This window comes from Salvelinus fontinalis, chromosome 32 (assembly GCF_029448725.1).
Source record: "Salvelinus fontinalis isolate EN_2023a chromosome 32, ASM2944872v1, whole genome shotgun sequence".
Taxonomy (NCBI): Eukaryota; Metazoa; Chordata; class Actinopteri; order Salmoniformes; family Salmonidae; genus Salvelinus; species Salvelinus fontinalis.
In genome coordinates this window covers 19104560-19125983 of record NC_074696.1, presented here as the reverse complement: position 1 = coordinate 19125983, position 21424 = coordinate 19104560, and the positions used below count along the sequence as shown (strand labels likewise).

Genomic DNA, 21424 nt, shown 5'->3' with positions numbered 1-21424 from the left:
GTGCAGACACAGACACACACAGATCTGTACATAGGGGACACTTCACCCTGTAGCCAGAGGAACACAGTGGCAGAGAGATGGTTAGTACCTGTTTCCTGGTGAGCTTCTGCGGTCCTTCCCTTTGCTTCGTGTCAGTGGGTCCAGACCGCTCCTGGGGATCTTATCATCCAGGCTGACAGAGGGGCTGGACACCACAGGAGACTGAGACCCTGCACACATCATCAGAAAGGTTCAAGAAAGAGATGCAAACCTCCAGCAACAAGTATTAACATCACTACATTGTGATCAAGGACGTGACTTTCTCTGAAGTCATCATTGAAGACAATGTATGTTCCGCATTCATATTCGTAAGATGCTGCCCACATCATCATAACAGTTTTTGCTCTGTACTGGACCTATGGCATGTACCATTTTGGGGGGATTATATTAACACTGGACTAATGAACAAAATACTCAAATATGAGTTACCTATCCCTTTATTGATGTGGGTAAAACTAAGTATAATGGTTTATGATGTGGTTCTACACTGACCGTTGTTGTCTGCTGCCTGCTGGTGGAGGGTGTGTCTGGGGGAGCCCTCACCACTGCCAGGGGCCCTGGAGGCTCTGGATTCATCGACAGTACTGGAGGCTGCACTCCGGATGGATGAACGAGTACTGCCAGGGCCCTCTGATGCCTGGAGAGAGAGAGAGGGAGAGAGAGAGAGAGACAGAGCGAGAAGAAGGGGAGGCAGAGAGAGAGAGGGGACGCAGCGAGAGGGGAAAGGAGGAGGGACAAAGTAAGAGGGAGAGGAGGGAGGGAGGGATCAATAAAGAAGGAGAAAGATAGAAGGAGATATAGAAAGAGAGACAGAAAGATGAACACAGAGAAAGAGAGATTTACTTTTAAAATACTATCAAAAATCTGAGGTCTATACTGAAGACTGTCTGTCTGGTGGCTGGTCTTCAGTATAGTGGCTGGTGACTGTCTGTATTCATGTATAGTGGCTGGTGACTGTCTGTCCTCTGTACAATTGTGGCCAAAAGTTTTGAGAATGACACAAATATAAATTTTCACAACGTCTGCTGCCTCAGTTTGTATGATGGCAATTTGCATATTCTCCAGAATGTTATTAACAGTGATGAGATGAATTGCAATTAATTGCAAAGTCCCTCTTTGCCATGCAAATGAACTGAATCCCATAAAAACATTTCCACTGCATTTCAACCCTGCCACAAAAGGACCAGCTGACATCATGTCAGTGATTCTCTCGTTAACACAGGTGTGAGTGTTGATGAGGACAAGGCTGGAGATGACTCTGTCATGCTGATTGAGTTCGAATAACAGACTGGAAGCTTCAAAAGGAGGGTGGTGCTTGGAATCATTGTTCTTCCTCTGTCAACCATGGTTACCTGCAAGGAAACACATGCCGTCATCATTGCTTTGCACAAAAAGGGCTTCACAGGCAAGGATATTGCTGCCAGTAAGATTGCACCTAAATCAACCATTTATCGGATCATCAAGAACTTCAAGGAGAGCGGTTCAATTGTTGTGAAGAAGGCTTCAGGGCGCCCAAGAAAGTCCAGCAAGCGCCAGGACCGTCTCCTAAAGTTGATTCAGCTGCGGGAATGGCAGCAGGCAGGTGTGAGTGCCTCCGCACGCACAGTGAGGCAAAGACTTTTGGAGGATGGCCTGGTGTCAAGAAGGGCAGCAAAGAAGCCACTTCTCTCCAGGAAAAACATCAGGGACAGACTGATATTCTGCAAAAGGTACAGGGATTGGACTGCTGAGGACTGGGGTAAAGTCATTTTCTCTGATGAATCCCCTTTCTGATTGTTTGGGGCATACGGAAAAAAGCTTGTCTGGAGAAGACAAGGTGAGCGCTACCATCAGTCCTGTGTCATGCCAACAGTAAAGCATCCTGAGACCATTCATGTGTGGGGTTGCTTCTCAGCCAAGGGAGTGGGCTCACTCACAATTTTGCCTAAGAACACAGCCATGAATAAAGAATGGTACCAACACATCCTCTGAGAGCAACTTCTCCCAACCATCCAGGAACAGTTTGGTGATGAACAATGCCTTTTCCAGCATGACGGAGCACCTTGCCATAAGGCAAAAGTGATAACTAAGTGGCTCGGGGAACAAAACATCAATATTTGGGTCCATGGCCAGGAAACTCCCCAGACCTTAATCCCATTGAGAACTTGTGGCCAATCCTCAAGAGGCGGGTGGACAACCAAAAACACACAAATTCGAACAAACTCCAAGCATTGATTATGCAAGAATGGGCTGCCTTCAGTCAGGATGTGGCTCAGAAGTTCATTGACAGCATGCCATGGCGGATTGCAGAGGTCTTGAAAAAGAAGGGTCAACACTGCAAATATTGGCTCTGCATCAACTTCATGTAATTGTCAATAAAAGCCTTTGACACTTATGAAATGCTTGTAATTACAGTATTTGATAGTAACATCTGACAAAAATATCTAAAGACACTGAGGCAGCAGACTTTGTGAAAATAAATATTTGTGTAATTCAAAACTTTTGGCCTGGACTGTATAGTGGCTGGTGACTGTCTGTCCTCTGTATAGTGGCTGGTGACTGTCTGTCTTCAGTATAGTGGCTGGTGACTGTCTGTCCTCTGTATAGTGGCTGGTGATATCTGTCTTCAGTATAGTGGCTGGTGACTGTCTGTCCTCTGTATAGTGGCTGGTGACTGTCTGTCCTCTGTATAGTGGCTGGTGACTGTCTGTCCTCTGTATAGTGTCTGGTGACTGTCTGTCTTCAGTATAGTGGCTGGTGACTGTCTGTCTTCAGTATAGTGACTGGTGACTGTCTGTCCTCTGTATATTGGCTGGTGACTGTCTGTCTTCAGTATAGTGGCTGGTGACTGTCTGTCCTCTGTATAGTGTCTGGTGACTGTCTGTCCTCTGTATAGTGGCTGGTGACTGTCTGTCTTCAGTATAGTGTCTGGTGACTGTCTGTCTTCAGTATAGTGTCTGGTGACTGTCTGTCTTCAGTATAGTGGCTGGTGACTGTCTGTCCTCTGTATAGTGGCTGGTGACTGTCTGTCCTCTGTATAGTGGCTGGTGACTGTCTGTCTTCAGTATAGTGGCTGGTGACTGTCTGTCCTCTGTATAGTGGCTGGTGACTGTCTGTCCTCTGTATAGTTGCTGGTGACTGTCTGTCCTCTGTATAGTGGCTGGTGACTGTCTGTCTTCAGTATAGTGGCTGGTGACTGTCTGTCCTCTGTATAGTGGCTGGTGACTGTCTGTCTTCAGTATAGTGGCTGGTGACTGTCTGTCCTCTGTATAGTGGCTGGTGACTGTCTGTCCTCTGTATAGTGGCTGGTGACTGTCTGTCCTCTGTATAGTTGCTGGTGACTGTCTGTCCTCTGTATAGTGGCTGGTGACTGTCTGTCTTCAGTATAGTGGCTGGTGACTGTCTGTCCTCTGTATAGTGGCTGGTGACTGTCTGTCTTCAGTATAGTGGCTGGTGACTGTCTGTCCTCTGTATAGTGGCTGGTGACTGTCTGTCTTCAGTATAGTGGCTGGTGACTGTCTGTCCTCTGTATAGTGGCTGGTGACTGTCTGTCCTCTGTATAGTGGCTGGTGACTGTCTGTCTTCAGTATAGTGGCTGGTGACTGTCTGTCCTCTGTATAGTGGCTGGTGACTGTCTGTCTTCGGTATAGTGGCTGGTGACTGTCTGTCCTCTGTATAGTGTCTGGTGACTGTCTGTCTTCAGTATAGTGTCTGGTGACTGTCTGTCCTCTGTATAGTGTCTGGTGACTGTCTGTCCTCTGTATAGTGTCTGGTGACTGTCTGTCCTCTGTATAGTGTCTGGTGACTGTCTGTCTTCAGTATAGTGTCTGGTGACTGTCTGTCCTCAGTATAGTCGCTGGTGACTGTCTGTCTTCCTGCTTTTCTAAGACTATATACTGTAGTCGGAGTCGGAGTCCCAAATGGCACCCTATTTCCCATATAGTGCAGAGTCCTATGGGCCCTGGTCAAAAGGGCCCTGGTCAAAAGGGCCCTGGTCAATAGGGTGGCATTTGCGGCGAAGCCCTAGTCAATATTATTGCTGAGTAAGGGAAAAAGCTTATACCTGGGAAAGAGTGTTTTCCAAAAGAGACTTTACCAGCAATTAACTCAGTAAGGAAGGAGAATAGGTTTTGACACTACTCAGGATTAAACAGACTCGTAGCCAGAAATTAATGTATTACATAAAGGCTTTTATAAACTGGGTGATTCGAACCCTGAATGCTGATTGGCTGACAGCCGTGGTATATCAGACCAACAAAACATGTATTTTTACTGCTCTAATTACGTTGGTAACCAGTTTATAATAGCAATAAAGCTCCTCTGGGGTTTGTGGTATATGGCTAATAAACCCCGGCTAACGGCTGTATCCAGGCACTCCACAGAACAGCCCTTAGCCGTAGTATATTGGCCATATACCACACCTCCTCGTGCCTTATTGCTTAATTATATAAGGGCAGAGGACAGACAGGGCTAACCACACACACTCAGTGTGATTAACTTCAATAAAACATATAAGTATGAAAACAGTTCAATTCATTTTCAACGAGCAATGTTGATTCAACATCTGGTAGTGATTATAGCAGACTGATGATATCAGTCTCCTAATGTTGTATGTATAATGTTGTATGTATTAAAATGGTGTGAGTCAACAGAACTGGTGCTGTGTGTGTGTGTGTGTCCATTCTAACCTCTCCCTCTGTAGAGCTGATGCTGTCCTGTAGTAGTCCTCTGGAGAGTCTCTGTCTGCTTCCAGCGTGGGGAACCACCTCACTCAGCTCTGGAACAACACACAACACAACACTGATCCCAGATCTGTTTGTGCTATCCTCTTTAGCATGACAAGGAGTTCAAATTACAGTACAAACAGATCTGGGACCAGGCTAACAAAGGTCCTCTTGCTATAGAATTACATGAACATACTGTATTGATGAAAATAATCTGTGATAAAAGAGAGGCTGTTGGACATTAGGTACCATACATGTGTAGATCTATTGCAGGCTTTTACCCCCAATCAATCTCCTTAGACTAGCGTCCTGTGTAAGGGATGTCCTTGTACATCAAGCTGCCTCACGCTACAGAAACAGAAACAGGAGATAGACTCCTGCTCCTATGAGTCGTTCTGCGTCCCACAAGCCAAGACTACTTACTCCACTATGGATAGATTTACAGGACTGTATGAACGGTAGGTAAATACACACACAAACATCCAAATCAAATCACACCCCACTATTCGCAGAACAGGCCTAATCACAGAAGGGTCCCTCCCTCCATCCCTCTTTCTCTCCCTCCTCCCTTTCCTTCCTTCCCTCCCACCTCTCCCTCTCTCTCTCCTCCATCCCTCTCTCTCCCCCTCTCTATCCCTCACTCCGCCTCTCTCCCCCTGCCTTCGCCTCACTCTACCTCCCTCTCTCTCGCTCCCTGATATTGCTTAATCAACTGCCTCATTCAGTCTCTCCAGATCTGGATCAGTATTCGGAGACTGCCCACTGTCCCCTCATCAGGTCTATTATGGCTCCCGGAGATGGCAGATCAAGGGTCACTGCATCCATTATAATGGACTGGAAGAAGCCAGAGGAGCCCAGAAAAAAAAGGCCAGTGATAGTATGAATCCCATTTGGAATCCTATTTCCTACATAGTGCACTAAATAGGAAGTAGGGTGTTATTTAGGACACACACCATGTGTTTACGTCTGAAGGACAGATTTAGTTTGCAATGGTTTACTGTTTGTTTGTTTACTGAAGTGGCATTGGAGTACGAGGTCAAAGTTCAAAGTGCATTCAGAGATAATGCACGGTGGGTGAAAAAAAAATAAGAGGGATTTGCAAAAGAGGAGCATCATGCAAAACAAGTTTTAATACAAGACACATCTCAAGCCTTTGGGTACTGTTAGTCTTAGAGCTAGTGATGACAGTATGCATTAATACAAGACACATCTCAAGCCTTTGGGTACTGTTAGTCTTAGAGCTAGTGATGACAGTATGCATTAATACAAGACACATCTCAAGCCTTTGGGTACTGTTAGTCTTAGAGCTAGTGATGACAGTATGCATTAATACAAGACACATCTCAAGCCTTTGGGTACTGTCAGTCTTAGAGCTAGTGATGACAGTATGCATTAATACAAGCCGCTTCCCAAATGACACCCTATACCCGAATCCATACATAGTGCACTACTTATGACCAGAGCCAATCGGATGCCATTTGGAGTGAGACACAGTCCTTGTTTGCCCCTCCATGTCCCTAATAAGGCAATAACTGTAGAGTTTGAGGGCACAGGAAATAGGAAAGGAGCTGATAGGACAGATATAGTGCACTACTTTTGACCAGGGCCCATAGGGAAGAGAAGTGAGAAGTGGGGGATGAGAGGGTGGCAGGTAGCCGAGCGGTTTAGAGCATTGGGCCAGTAACTGAAAGGTTGCTGGTTTGAATCTCCAGGCCGACTAGGTGACAAGTCTGCCAATGTGCCCTTGAGCAAGGTACCCTTAATTGCTCCTGTAAGTTGCTCTGGATAAGAACGTCTGCTAAATGACAAAAAAATGTAAATTAGAATGGATGGAAGATTCAGGGTCAATCACCTGAACATAACCAGTAATGTGTATTGTATTTCCACATTGTGGGTATTACTGCCTAGGCAGGGAGCTATACTAGAATATGACCACTGTATTTCTGGATCTCTCCATCTCCCTGAGACTCACCTCTGGCAGGGCCGGCCATCCCAGGACTCTGCTGTTGGGCGCTGTTGTTGTTGTTGTTGATCTGGATGCCATTTTGTTTCATCAGTTGCATCAGCTCAGACTCCAGGGCTGCAATCTGCGAAGAAACCGTTTTAAATGAGTTTCAGGGTTAGCGACCCATGCAGTGTGGCTGTACAGTGGCTCCCTCCACTGGCAACATCATGTACCAGCAGGGGAAATGTCTAATCAAGGCAGTGTACTAATGTTGAACTGGGGTAATTAAATAAGGGATTTATCTTGTACTTAGACAGCTTTGCACTGTACAGTCAGCATTGTAAGCGTATACATGTACATCAAGCAGCATTGAGAAAATGGGAGAGGGAATATACAGAGAAAGTATAGTTACCCTGACTTGCAGTCCCTGGATCTCCTCCAGGTGGGCCTTCTCTGTATCCTCCAGCCTCTTCCTCTCTGCATCCTCCTTCTGGACAAACTCCACCTCTCTGGAAGAAACAGAGGAGATGGGGCTTAGAAGGGTATGTTGGTGGTCCTCTGACAGGGGTGAGGTTAGAAGGGTATGTTGGTGGCCCTCTGACAGGGGTGAGGTTAGAAGGGTATGTTGGTGGCCCTCTGACAGGGGTGAGGTTAGAAGGGTATGTTGGTGGTCCTCTGACAGGGGTGAGGTTAGAAGGGTATGTTGGTGGTCCTCTGACAGGGGTGAGGTTAGAAGGGTATGTTGGTGGTCCTCTGACAGGGGTGAGGTTAGAAGGGTATGTTGGTGGCCCTCTGACAGGGGTGAGGTTAGAAGGGTATGTTGGTGGCCCTCTGACAGGGGTGAGGTTAGAAGGGTATGTTGGTGGCCCTCTGACAGGGGTGAGGTTAGAAGGGTATGATGGTGTCCCTCTGACAGGGGTGAGGTTAGAAGGGTATGTTGGTGGCCCTCTGACAGGGATGAGGTTAGAAGGGTATGTTGGTGGCCCTCTGACAGGGGTGAGGTTAGAAGGGTATGTTGGTGGCCCTCTGACAGGGGTGAGGTTAGAAGGGTATGATGGTGTCCCTCTGACAGGGGTGAGGTTAGAAGGGTATGTTGGTGGCCCTCTGACAGGGGTGAGGTTAGAAGGGTATGTTGGTGGTCCTCTGACAAGGGTGAGGTTAGAAGGGTATGTTGGTGGCCCTCTGACAGGGGTGAGGTTAGAAGGGTATGTTGGTGGCCTTCTGACAGGGGTGAGGTTAGAAGGGTATGTTGGTGGCCCTCTGACAGGGGTGAGGTTAGAAGGGTATGTTGGTGGCCCACTGACAGGGGTGAGGTTAGAAGGGTATGTTGGTGGCCCTCTGACAGGGGTGAGGTTAGAAGGGTATGTTGGTGGCCCTCTGACAGGGGTGAGGTTAGAAGGGTATGTTGGTGGCCCTCTGACAGGGATGAGGTTAGAAGGGTATGTTGGTGGCCCTCTGACAGGGATGAGGTTAGAAGGGTATGTTGGTGGTCCTCTGACAGGGGTGAGGTTAGAAGGGTATGTTGGTGGTCCTCTGACAGGGGTGAGGTTAGAAGGGTATGTTGGTGGCCCACTGACAGGGGTGAGGTTAGAAGGGTATGTTGGTGGCCCTCTGACAGGGGTGAGGTTAGAAGGGTATGTTGGTGGCCCTCTGACAGGGGTGAGGTTAGAAGGGTATGTTGGTGGCCCTCTGACAGGGGTGAGGTTAGAAGGGTATGTTGGTGGCCCTCTGACAGGGGTGAGGTTAGAAGGGTATGTTGGTGGCCCTCTGACAGGGATGAGGTTAGAAGGGTATGTTGGTGGTCCTCTGACAGGGGTGAGGTTAGAAGGGTATGTTGGTGGCCCTCTGACAGGGGTGAGGTTAGAAGGGTATGTTGGTGGCCCTCTGACAGGGGTGAGGTTAGAAGGGTATGTTGGTGGCCCTCTGACAGGGGTGAAGTTAGAAGGGTATGTTGGTGGCCCTCTGACAGGGATGAGGTTAGAAGGGTATGTTGGTGGCCCTCTGACAGGGATGAGGTTAGAAGGGTATGTTGGTGGTCCTCTGACAGGGGTGAGGTTAGAAGGGTATGTTGGTGGCCCTCTGACAGGGGTGAGGTTAGAAGGGTATGTTGGTGGCCCTCTGACAGGGGTGAGGTTAGAAGGGTATGTTGGTGGCCCTCTGACAGGGGTGAGGTTAGAAGGGTATGTTGGTGGCCCTCTGACAGGGGTGAGGTTAGAAGGGTATGTTGGTGGCCCTCTGACAGGGCCCTCTGACAGGACAGGGACAGAGTGTTAGGTGGTTGGATGGTTGGGGACAGCTCCTCTCAGAGGGGTGAGGACAGGGATGTGAAGGGATGGGTAGAGCTCATCTCTCTGCTGTCTCCTTTAACAAGAGTGTATAGGGGTAAGGGTAAGGGTGCAGTGTGTGTGTGTATGTATGTATGTATGTATGTATGTATGTATGTATGTATGTATGTATGTATGTATGTATGTATGTATGTATGTATGTATGTATGTATGTATGTATGTATGTGTGTGTGTGTGTGTGTGTGTGTGTGTGTGCATGTGTGTATGTGTAAAAGTGTGTGTGTGTGTGTGTGTGTGTGTGTGTGTGTGTGTGAGAGAGAGATGGTAAAGGAGAATATCCCAGGGAGAATAGGAGCTCAGTGAACTTAAGTCAGAGTGACAGTCAGACACAGTCCTGCCTTTCTCTTCAGCAGGGCTGAAGGACGCAAGGCTCCCTCGCACACACACAGACAACCATAACAAACCCAATACGGACATGTCGCATCAAGGGCAAGGGCAATTAAAGGCATTCAGAGCGGAGAGGGGCAAAGCGGTTCTGATGAGAATGACCATAGAGATCAACTCACTGCTGAGAAAGCGGCTGCGGTGTGGAGGAGAGCTGCACAGGAAGGAAGTCAACACAGCTCTCTCTCTCTCTAAAGCAATCCTTCAGCTGAGTGCCACTTGGTTAAAATGTCCTCCAGACTAATGGGTGGAATTTGTTTGTGAAATTGTTTGATAAACATACTATAGGAAAATAACAGGGTTTGAATAACATATAGTGAGTGTATTACCTAAAATAAGCAACAATTTGAAAATGCCTTTAAACTTGGACTTGAATTAAAAAGCAAAGCTACAATAATAAGGTTTGACATGTCCATATGAACCAAAGTAGTCTGAATAATGTAGTAATACATTCTCAGGTTTTCAGTCGTAAACAACCAGTTTTACACTCATAGCAACAGATGACATGGACACATCTGAGTGGCTAGTTACTGACTAGACCAGAGCAACAGATCTGAAATGTGTGGCTAGTTACTGACTAGACCTGAGCAACAGATCTGAAATGTGTGGTTAGTTACTGACTAGACCAGAGCAACACATCTGGAGTGTGTGGCTAGGTACTGACTAGACCAGAGCAACACGTCTGGAGTGTGTGGCTAGGTACTGAATAGACCAAAGCAACACTTCTGGAGTATGTGGCTAGGTACTGACTAGACCAGAGGAACACGTCTGGAGTGTGTGGCTAGGTACTGACTAGACCAGAGCAACATGTCTGGAGTGTGTGGCTAGGTATTGACTAGACCAGTGCAACACGTCTGGAGTGTGTGGCTAGGTACTGACTAGACCAGAGCAACACGTCTGGAGTGTGTGGCTAGGTACTGACTAGACCAGAGCAACATGTCTGGAGTGTGTGGCTAGGTATTGACTAGACCAGAGCAACACGTCTGGAGTGTGTGGCTAGGTACTGACTAGACCAGAGCAACACGTCTAGAGTGTGTGGCTAGGTACTGAATAGACCAGAGCAACAGGCCTGGAGTGTGTGGCTAGGTACTGACTAGACCAGAGCAACACGTCTGGAGTGTGTGGCTAGGTACTGACTAGACCAGAGCAACACGTCTGGAGTGTGTGGCTAGGTACTGACTAGACCAGAGCAACACGTCTGGAGTGTGTGGCTAGGTACTGAATAGACCAGAGCAACACGCCTGGAGTGTGTGGCTAGGTACTGACTAGACCAGAGCAACACGTCTGGGGTGTGTGGCTAGGTACTGACTAGACCAGAGCAACACGTCTGGAGTGTGTGGCTAGGTACTGACTAGACCAGAGCAACACGTCTGGGGTGTGTGGCTAGGTACTGACTAGACCAGAGCAACACGTCTGGAGTGTGTGGCTAGGTACTGACTAGACCAGAGCAACATGTCTGGAGTGTGTGGCTATGTATTGACTAGACCAGAGCAACACGTCTGGAGTGTGTTGCTAGGTACTGACTAGACCAGAGCAACACGTCTGGAGTGTGTGGCTAGGTACTGAATAGACCAGAGCAACACGCCTGGAGTGTGTGGCTAGGTACTGACTAGACCAGAGCAACACGTCTGGAGTGTGTGGCTAGGTACTGACTAGACCAGAGCAACACGTCTGGGGATGAGTAACTCCCGAATAGGGGATAGAACCTGGGTTCGTAACATAACAAGCCTTACCAAGGCTAAGAATGATACAGTATATTGAACCAGTATATTGTCTAATTTAGACCAGTTTAGTACCAGACTTTGACTCACTTCTGCTGGAAGTCTTTGATGAGTTTCTTGGCCTTGTTGTACTTCTTCTCTAGGGTGGTGTACTGGCACTGGGCCTCCTTCAGGTGCTCGTTGACCGTGTGGCACAGGGTCTGGGCCTCGATCCAGTAACTCTCCAGCTTCAGCATCCTCTCCTTGTTCTCCTCCATGCTGGCCTTCAGCTGGCTCTTCTCCTTCTCCCAGCGTGCCTTCTCCCTCTCCACCACAGCAAGCTGGGATAGACAAGCACAGATAAGCATGGTATTACACTCACACACCAACACGGCCTACACCCACCACTAGGCACATCATTAAATACAAACAGTGGAACACAAATACAGTATTGACAGATTTCCAAATACTGTAACGCACAAGCCAGCTGACTGACTAGACACACTATGGTATTACATGTTGTCACGATACCAGTACTTTGATACTAGGAAGTAAGTAAGCAAAGCAAACAAAACATGAAGATGACAATATTTCTTTGGAAATAGTCCTAATGTTGGAAGAAACATTTGTTAATTTTTCAAGCTATAGCACACAATAGGTTTTAAAGGAACACAGACTTTAGTCTGCATTGTGTTTTTCTTTTTGCCATGGAAACTCAGGTACTGTAACGGTAATCCTCCTCCTCTTCATCAGAAGAGGAGGAGCAGGGATTGAACCAAGGTGCAGCGCGTTGAAATGACATGATGAATTTATTTAACAAGACAAAACGAACTATACTTGAAAATGATACAAAATAACAAAACGAAAGTAGACAGTCCTGAACGACGAACTTACATACAACGTGACGAACGAAATGAACAGGAACAGACTACATGAAATGAACAAACCGTATACAGTCCCGTATGGTGCAAACATTGACACGGACACAGGAGACAACCACCCACAAACAAACACTGTGAACCGCCTACCTAAATATGACTCTCAATTAGAGGAACGCCAAACACCTGCCTCCAATTGAGAGCCATACCAGGCAACCCTAAACCAACATAGAAACAGACAACATAGAATGCCCACCCAAACTCACGTCCTGACCAACTAACACACAAAACTAAACAGAAAACAGGTCAGGAACATGACATAAACCCCCCCCTCAAGATGCGTACTCCGAACGCATCACCAAAAAGTCCAGGGGAGGGTCTGGGTGGGCATCTGACCACGGTGGTGGCTTAGGCTCCGGGCGTGGTTCCCACCCCACCATAATCAATCCCCGCTTCCGTAGCCTCCCCACAATGACCACCCTCCAAATAACCCCACCTAAATTTAGGGGCAACACCAGAATCAAGGACAGCTCTGGGACAAGGTAGCTCAGGACAGAGGGATAGCTTAGGAGAGAGAGGTAGCTCAAGATAAAGAGGTAGCTCAGGATAGAGGGGCAACTCCGGACTGAAGGGCAGCTCCGGACAGAGAGACAGCTCTGGACTGCTGGGCAGTTCTGGGTATCTAGCCTTTTCAGGCTGAAGGGCAGCTCATGGCTGGCTGACGGCTCTCGACGCTCATGGCAGGCTGACGGCTCTCGACGCTCATGGCAGGCTGACGGCTCTCGACGCTCATGGCAGGCTGACGGCTCTCGACGCTCATGGCAGGCTGACGGCTCACGACGCTCATGGCAGGCTGACGGCTCACGACGCTCATGGCGCTCTGACGGCTCTCGACGCTCATGGCGCTCTGACGGCTCTGGCTGCTCATGGCTCTCTGACGGCTCTGGCTGCTCATGGCTCACTGGCGGCTCTGGCCGCTCATGGCTCACTGGCGGCTCTGGCAGATCCTGTCTGGTTGGCGGCTCTGGCAGATCCTGTCTGGTTGGCGGCTCTGGCAGATCCTGTCTGGTTGGCGGCTCTGGCAGATCCTGTCTGGTTGGCGGCTCTGGCAGATCCTGTCTGGCTGACGGCTCTAGCGGCTCCTGTCTGGCTGATGGCTCTAGCGGCTCCTGTCTGGCTGACGGCTCTGTAGGCTCATGGCAGACGGGCGGCTTTGCAGGCTCATGGCAGACGGGCGGCTTTGCAGGCTCATGGCAGACGGATGGCTCAGATGGCGCTGGGGAGACGGATGGCTCAGATGGCGCTGGGGAGACGGATGGCTCAGATGGCGCTGGGGAGACGGATGGCTCAGATGGCGCTGGTGAGACGGATGGCTCTGGCCGGATATGGCGCACTGTAGACCTGGTGCGTGGTGCCGGAACTGGAGGCACCGTGCTAATGATAAGCACCTTCCTACTAGTGCGGGGAGCAGGGACAGGGCACACTGTATCCTCAAAGCCTACTCTACCCCTGATGCGTGGTACCGGCACTGGTGACGCCGGGCTGAGGACAAGCACATCAGGATTAGTAGGGGGAGAATATATAGTGTGTACAGGGCTCTGGAGACGCACTGGTAGCTTAGTGCGTGGGGCCGGAACTGGAGGCACCGGGCTAGATGCACGCACTACAGGGAGAGTGCGTGGAGGAGGAACAGGGCTCTGGAAATGCACTGGTAGCCTAGTGCGTAATGTAGGCACTGTAGGTACTAGGCTGGGGCGGGGAGGTGGCGCCGGAAATACCGGACCGTGCAGGCGTACTGGCTCTCTTGAGCATTGAGCCTGCCCAACCTTACCTGGTTGAATGCTCCCGGTCGCCCTGCCAGTGCGGCGAGGTGGAATAGCCCGCACTGGGCTATGCAGGCGAACCGGGGAAACCATGCGTAAGGCAGGTGCCATGTATGCCGGCCCGAGGAGACGCACTGGAGACCAGACGCGTTGAGCCGGCCTCATGACACCTGGCTCAATGCCCAATCTAGCCCTACCAGTGCGGGGAGGTGGAATAACCCGCACTGGGCTATGCACACGTACAGGAGACACCGTGCGCTCTACTGCGTAACACGGTGTCTGCCCGTACTCCCGCTCTCCACGGTTAGCCTGGGAAGTGGGCGCAGGTCTCCTACCTGCCCTTGGCCCACAACCCCTTAGCCCCCCCCCCCAAGAAATTTTTGGGAATTACTCACGGGCTTTTCGGGCTTCCGTGCAAGACGCGTCCCCTCATAACTCCGGTTCTTCACTCCAGTAGCCTCTGCTCTCCTCAGTGCCTCCACCTGTTCCCATGGGAGGCGATCCCTTCCAGCCAGGATCTCCTCCCATGTGTAGCAACCTTTACCGTCCAATATATCGTCCCAAGTCCATTCCTCCCTCTTGCGCTGTCCCTTACTCCGTTTAAACCGCTGCTTGGTTCTGGATTGGTGGGTGGTTCTGTAACGGTAATCCTCCTCCTCTTCATCAGAAGAGGAGGAGCAGGGATTGAACCAAGGTGCAGCGCGTTGAAATGACATGATGAATTTATTTAACAAGACAAAACGAACTATACTTGAAAATGATACAAAATAACAAAACGAAAGTAGACAGTCCTGAACGACGAACTTACATACAACGTGACGAACGAAATGAACAGGAACAGACTACATGAAATGAACAAACCGTATACAGTCCCGTATGGTGCAAACATTGACACGGACACAGGAGACAACCACCCACAAACAAACACTGTGAACCGCCTACCTAAATATGACTCTCAATTAGAGGAACGCCAAACACCTGCCTCCAATTGAGAGCCATACCAGGCAACCCTAAACCAACATAGAAACAGACAACATAGAATGCCCACCCAAACTCACGTCCTGACCAACTAACACACAAAACTAAACAGAAAACAGGTCAGGAACATGACAGGTACAGTATGATAGTCAACACTAAAAAAGAGACCGTGCTATGGGTTAAACACATAACATAAAATATATAGCACCATAATATACTTGACTTAAGGCTTACTATCCAGCCTTCACAACGGAGAGAAACTAACAGACCATGTACTGACAAGCCCTTCGTTGAGCTTAGTTTATTGGTGTGACCTCCTTCTAAACATTGGTATTGTATTAAATCTTTCTACTCCTCAGGGCAAACTTCTAAAGCAACCCTCTCCCAAGGACCACCAGAGCAGCTCAGGCTCAGAGTATTACACCAACAAGCTTATCTTTCAATTTCAATAAATCCACTCATTGAATTCAGTTAATATCTCTAAATCATTTCCTGCAGTTTGAGCTAAGCTGTCCTCGTGAGGATGCAGAGGGAGGATAAACCAGAAACTTTTAGAAAGCTATGCCTGCTTGCATGTCACTCTCACTTAACCACTGGCTCTCTCACTGCCCAGACACCTTTGACATGAAACTGCAAGAGGCAACTCTGCCATGCAGTGAAGATAAACTGCTGAAATATACATGCAATTGCCTTAAATATTCAGAAACTTAAAATAGAAACTATTATACCCTGCACTGTCCAATGATGTCCTTTTTCCAAACATATGTCTATTTCTCATGCGTTTATTGCACTTAATTTGCCTTTTATACCATTCATCTTAGAGATGACAGCAGGGGACATTTCTTACCTTGTTTTTGAGCTTCTGTATCTCTGCCTCGGTGACAGTGTGCTTGATCTGCAGCTGAGGGAGTAGAAAGGGAGGAGGTCGATCTGATGATCAAACACTTGGCTGCGCAGCCTCTGTGCTGGACAAGCCTCATGCACACACACAACCACTGAGAAGAGCCACACAGCCCAGCCCATGCATGACAGCACTCTCTACCACTGACAGGGAGAGACTCACAGAACAGGAGACCAAGAAGGAGAGTGAGAGAGAAAGGTACAAAGTAGAGAGGGAGAGAGAGAAAGGTACAAAGTAGAGGGAGAGAGGGAGAGAGAGAAAGGTACAAAGTAGAGAGGGAGAGAGAAAGGTACAAAGTAGAGGGAGAGAGGGAGATAGAGAAATGTACTAAGTAGAGAGGGAGAGAGAGAAAGCTACAAAGTAGAGGGAGAGAGAGAAAGGTACAAAGTAGAGAGGGAGAGAGAGAAAGGTACAAAGTAGAGAGGGAGAGAGAGAAAGGTACAAAGTAGAGAGGGAGAGAGAGAAAGGTACAAAGTAGAGAGGGAAAGAGAGAAAGGTACAAAGTAGAGAGGGCGAGAGAGAAAGGTACAAAGTAGAGAGGGAGAGAGAGAAAGGTACAAAGTAGAGAGGGAGAGAGAAAGGTACAAAGTAGAGGGAGAGAGAGAAAGGTACAAAGTAGAGGGAGTGATAGAAAGGTCCAAAATAGAGGGAGAGTCAGTAGGCAGAGGGAGAAACGTGGAGAGTGAGTGACAGAAAGCGAAAGGGATATAGGAACTACATACAGTTAGTAAGAGAGAAGTGAAGAAAGAGAGGCAGTTGAGGAAAGTGAAGAGAGAGAGAGAAAGCTAAAGAGAGAAAGGGGGAGAGAGAGAGAGAGAGAGAGTAGAGGTCTTGGGACAGAAGAGATTACATGATTTCTCACTCAATATCCAGAACACCGCAGTGCAGCTCAGGCAATTTGTTGAATGTGTCACAAGTGGGGAGTGAGGGACAAAATGTTCTGGTGCCAGCAGTGCTAGTAAGGCTTTTCAATCAATATTACTAGCAGGTTGGGTCCTTTAAAAATGAAAATGGGCTCTAGAAAAAAGTAACGGCCAAAAACTACATTTCAGTCATTTGTTACTCTTTGACTTTGTTGCAATCAGGAACGAGAAATAGTTGTTGTACAAAGTTCCAAGCCACAGTATTAGTGATATTAGTGTGAGGAAAATACATAAGATGTTTTTGTTGGAACTTCTGTATTTTTTTAGAGTGCTGGAATACTTAGACTAATGAAATAGACAGAAGAATAGAATCAAATAAATACAATAGACAAATGAAAGGGGTGTTCGAGTGACCTCTCTGAATGTCTGGTAGAGTTTGGTTGCGTCCAACTCTGAGGGGGAAATGATGTCATCCGTTTCTGGCAAATCGAACACCTCGATGCTCTTCTCCCCGTCACCCTCCTCATCCCCACCACCGTCCGCGGCCGGCCCCGCCTCTTCCTCCTCATCAGTGGCGTACTCCCCAGTCTGAGGACACACACAGACACACACACAACATGAGAAATGAGAATCCATTCCATAACTAGTCGTACATGTCACTGGGAACACACAGTATTATGTATCTAAAGCTTGTTTACTGTTTTCATCTTCTCTTTCTTTGTTCTGACTTGGTCTAACTTTCATTGACTTATCCCTTCCTATTTTAAGAAGCGCTGCCTGCCCCTCTAATGTTGCATTTGATAATGAAAACGATTAATATGTTTTACAGTGAGGACAACAAATACACCAGTGTAAGCTTTCTCTCAGCCAAGGTTGTAAATTCAGCTCTCTTTCTCGGGATGGAAGGGGAAGGCAGAGGCTCTGTGCTTCACAATAATGTCTCCAAAACTCAACAGCACTGAGAGGATGGTTAAGTTCATAACTGATTCATAACTGGCTGTGTTATTATGAGGAAAGGAGAGAGAGAAAGAGACTTAGCGAGAGTGAGCGAGAGACCAGTTGTCCGGTCTGGGTACAGGATGACAGGGGTCCTGTCAAAGTGAGAGGGACAGGGATGATTGAGGGATGGGGAGTTGAGGAGAGGGTCAGGGTTGCAGGGGTAGGTAAAGACGGGGGATGAGGTGAGGAAGAGGGATGATTGAGGGATGGGGAGTGAGGAGAGGGTCAGGGTTGCAGGGGTAGGTAAAGACGGGGGGTGAGGTGAGGAAGAGGGATGATTGAGGGATGGGGGGTTGAGGAGAGGGTCAGGGATAGGGGGTAAAGCTGGGGGGTGAGGTGAGGGATGATTGAGGGATGGGGTTTGAGGAGAGGGTCAGGGTCAGGGTCAGGGTTAGGGGGGTATAGGTAAAGCTGGGGGATGAGGTAAGGTGAGGAAGGGGGATGATTGAGGAATGGGGGATGAGGAGAGGGTCAGAGTTACGGTTACAGGGGGGTAAGTAAGGAAGAGGGATGATTGTGCAGTATGTGTGGTCTAGAACACAGCCACAGCAGGATACTCTATGTGCTTCTCTTCCCTGCAGCCTCACTAAAGTGATCCAGACAGACATGCTTATAAAGAGGAGTTCCGCACTGCAGCAGCCTCAGATCTGGTTGCAGAGAGCCAGGCAGGGAGAGCCAAGCAGACCCAGGGCCTGCTCTACCCAGGATCGAATGATCCATCCTGGCATCCTCTCTCTGGTCCTTCTGCCAGAATCACACTGGGCGATTGACACCTCAGATACACTGGTGCTGGAGCTTACAGAGATGGCGAGCAAACAAACATACATACACACACAGAAACATTATTAGAAACATCTGGTGCTTGCTTTGTTATGGTACAGCAGAAGATTTCTCTCCTGCTGCTTTCAACAAATATCTGCTATAGTGCATTTATAGTGTATGTGTGTTTACATGGCTGACGATCTGGACAGACACATCTAAAGCCTTGCTGACTTACTCAGGGCTGACCAGTCAGAGATTTAACCCGGTGTCTCTCTCTCTCTCATCAAAAGTAGTGCACTATATAGGGGATAGGGTGCCATTATGTCTTACAGTCTGACAGCACACAGTATAATAGTGATGATTGAATTACCATTACTAATATGTCCGACATTCCTACAGAATCCATAGCTACCCCAGGCAGTCAAAACGGTGCATGGGAACCTACACTGGGGACTCCACACTGAATTGAAACTAGCAAAACATTCATTATGCATAACCGACATGGTAAACAATTATGAATTCTGTAAGATGATCTACGCTCTGCAATAAAATGACAGCATTAATATCAATAGCTCCATAAATATTACATTAAGTTCCTACCACATGTCACATTATTCACCCTAAACACAGCTTGGGACTGATAATATCAGAAAGCTGTGGAGCTTTTGGTTTGGCTGGTGTTCCCAGTACACACAGACATGCAATACAACCCTCTCAGTGACAACAATCCATCCACCAATGAATGACAAACAGTAATGGACGTTTGGCCAAATAAAAATGTTGTATATGAAATCATCACGCATAGATACACATAAATACTTGAGGTAGTCGAATATAGTTCATACTTTAAACTAAAAGGCAATTAGTGTCTTTGATATTGCCAAATATTTGAATTAGAACCAAAAACTACAGCAGTTAGTGGAATTAGTCTAAATATATGATCATGAGCACATGTTTTAGAGGGCTCTTAGACATGAATCTTATAGCCTAGAATTAAATGAGGGACATGGAATCACCTCAACATTAGAGTACACCACTTTTGCAGCTTCAAAATGACTAACAAATATATTTTAATAATGAGTGACATAAGGTAATACAGTAACACTTACATTTAAATCTTACTAATTTAGCAGACGCTCCACAGCGACTTACAGTAGTGACTGCATACAATTGTCAGTTGACATCAAGTTGTAGTAACTTTGTGATTATTACGATAGCAACATTTAAATAGTTTTAAAAAGTTTTACTTTTTGGGGATCTGTATTCAAATAGTTGTAGTCACCTTCAAAGTAATTATTTGTTCTCCTTGAAAAATACCCTGAACTAACATATATACGCAACATGTAAAGTGTTGGTCCCTTGTTTCATGAGCTGAAATAAAAAATCCCAGAAATGTTCCATAAAGAAAAAAATATTCCATCCCTGTTTGTGAGAATTTCTCCTTTACCAAGATAATCCATCCACCTGACAGGTGTGACATATCAAGAGGCTGATTAAACAGCATGATCATTACATATGTGCACCTCATGCTGAGGACAATAAAAAGCCACTCTAAAAATGTGCAGATTTGTCATACAACACATTGCCACAGATGTCTCTGTCACGCCTGCTCCCGCTCCCCCTCTCTGGCGCTCGAGGGCACCAGGCTGCCCTTCATTACGCACGCCTGTCACCTTCATTACGCGTATCTTCCCAATATTGGACTTACCTGTACTCCATTACTTTGTTGATTGCCTTAAATCTGTCTGTTCCGCAGTTGGTTCCCCGTGTCAGCATTATTGTCCTTATGTCATTTTGTTCCCTGGAACGTCAGGCTCTCACGCCTCAGCCGGCTCGCCAGGCTCCCACGCCTCAGCCGGATAGTCGGGCTTCTACGCCTCAGCCAGCTTGTCCAGCTCCCATGCCTCGGCCGGCCCGTCATGCTCGCCCAGGTGGGAAGCTGGGTGGCGCCCCTAGAGGGGGGGAGCTGTCATGTCTGCTCCCGTTCCCCCTCTCTGGTGCTCGAGGGCGCCAGGCTGCCCTTCATTATGCACACCTGTCTCCATCATTATGCGCAGCGGCGCAATATTGGACTCACCTAGACTCCATTACTTTGTTGATTGCCCTTCTATATCTGTATGTTCCTCAGTTGGTGCCCTGTGTCAGCATTATTGTCCTTATGTCGTTTTGTTCCCCCTGTCCAGACAATGTTCTTGTTTTGGTTTGATGTTCGTTTTCCAGTAAATGTTCACTCCCCGTACTTGCTTCTGGTCTCCAGAGTTGAGAGGTACAGAATGCTGACACCACTAAAGGAAGCATCAGGGAGTTTTTGTTTTTTGCTTTGATTGATGACGGCTCGTCAGGTGCCGTCGCCGATGGAACCAGGGGGCCTCAGCTAGCTCGTCGGGCTTCCAAACCTTAGCTGGCTTGAGAGGTCTTCTTGCCCCGGTTGGCTTGGCAGACACCCACCCCACGTCATGATTCAGCTGGCCCATCAAGCTCCCACGCCTCAGCCGGTTTGTCAGGCTCCCACGCCTCAGCGGTAATCGTCAGGCTTTCACGCCTCAGCTGGAACGTCAGGCTCTCACGCCTCAGCTGGAACGTCAGGCTCTCACGCCTCAGCCGGCTCGCCAGGCTCCCACGCCTCAGCCGGATAGTCGGGCTTCTACGCCTCAGCCAGCTTGTCCAGCTCCCATGCCTCGGCCGGCCCGTCATGCTCGCCCAGGTGGGAAGCTGGGTGGCGCCCCTAGAGGGGGGGAGCTGTCATGTCTGCTCCCGTTTCCCCTCTCTGGTGCTCAAGGGCGCCAGGCTGCCCTTCATTATGCACACCTGTCTCCATCATTATGCGCAGCGGCGCAATATTGGACTCACCTAGACTCCATTACTTTGTTGATTGCCCTTCTATATCTGTATGTTCCTCAGTTGGTGCCCTGTGTCAGCATTATTGTCCTTATGTCGTTTTGTTCCCCCTGTCCAGACAATGTTCTTGTTTTGGTTTGATGTTCGTTTTCCAGTAAATGCTTCTCGTCTCCAGCGTTGATCCTTACAGTCTCAAGTTTTGAAGGAGCATGCAATTGGCATGCTGACTGCAGGAAGGTCCACCAGAGCTGTTGCCAGAGAATTTA

The 21424-nt window shown here is 48.1% G+C and overlaps 1 protein-coding gene across 4 annotated transcripts in view; it reads right to left on the bottom strand.

The window, feature by feature from the left end:
- The window catches only part of LOC129830836 (neurabin-1-like), a 119620-nt gene that overhangs the window by 17031 nt on the left and 81165 nt on the right, over positions 1 to 21424 (bottom strand). For all 4 annotated transcript variants that reach the window (XM_055893606.1, XM_055893608.1, XM_055893607.1 and 1 more), the window contains exons 7-14: positions 16974 to 17147; positions 15643 to 15696; positions 11228 to 11457; positions 7100 to 7196; positions 6715 to 6829; positions 4707 to 4795; positions 532 to 676; positions 89 to 209 (exon numbers count right to left, since the gene is read on the bottom strand). In XM_055893606.1, coding sequence (XP_055749581.1) covers positions 89 to 209; positions 532 to 676; positions 4707 to 4795; positions 6715 to 6829; positions 7100 to 7196; positions 11228 to 11457; positions 15643 to 15696; positions 16974 to 17147 — 1025 coding nt within the window. The remainder of the gene's footprint in view (positions 1 to 88; positions 210 to 531; positions 677 to 4706; positions 4796 to 6714; positions 6830 to 7099; positions 7197 to 11227; positions 11458 to 15642; positions 15697 to 16973; positions 17148 to 21424) is intronic.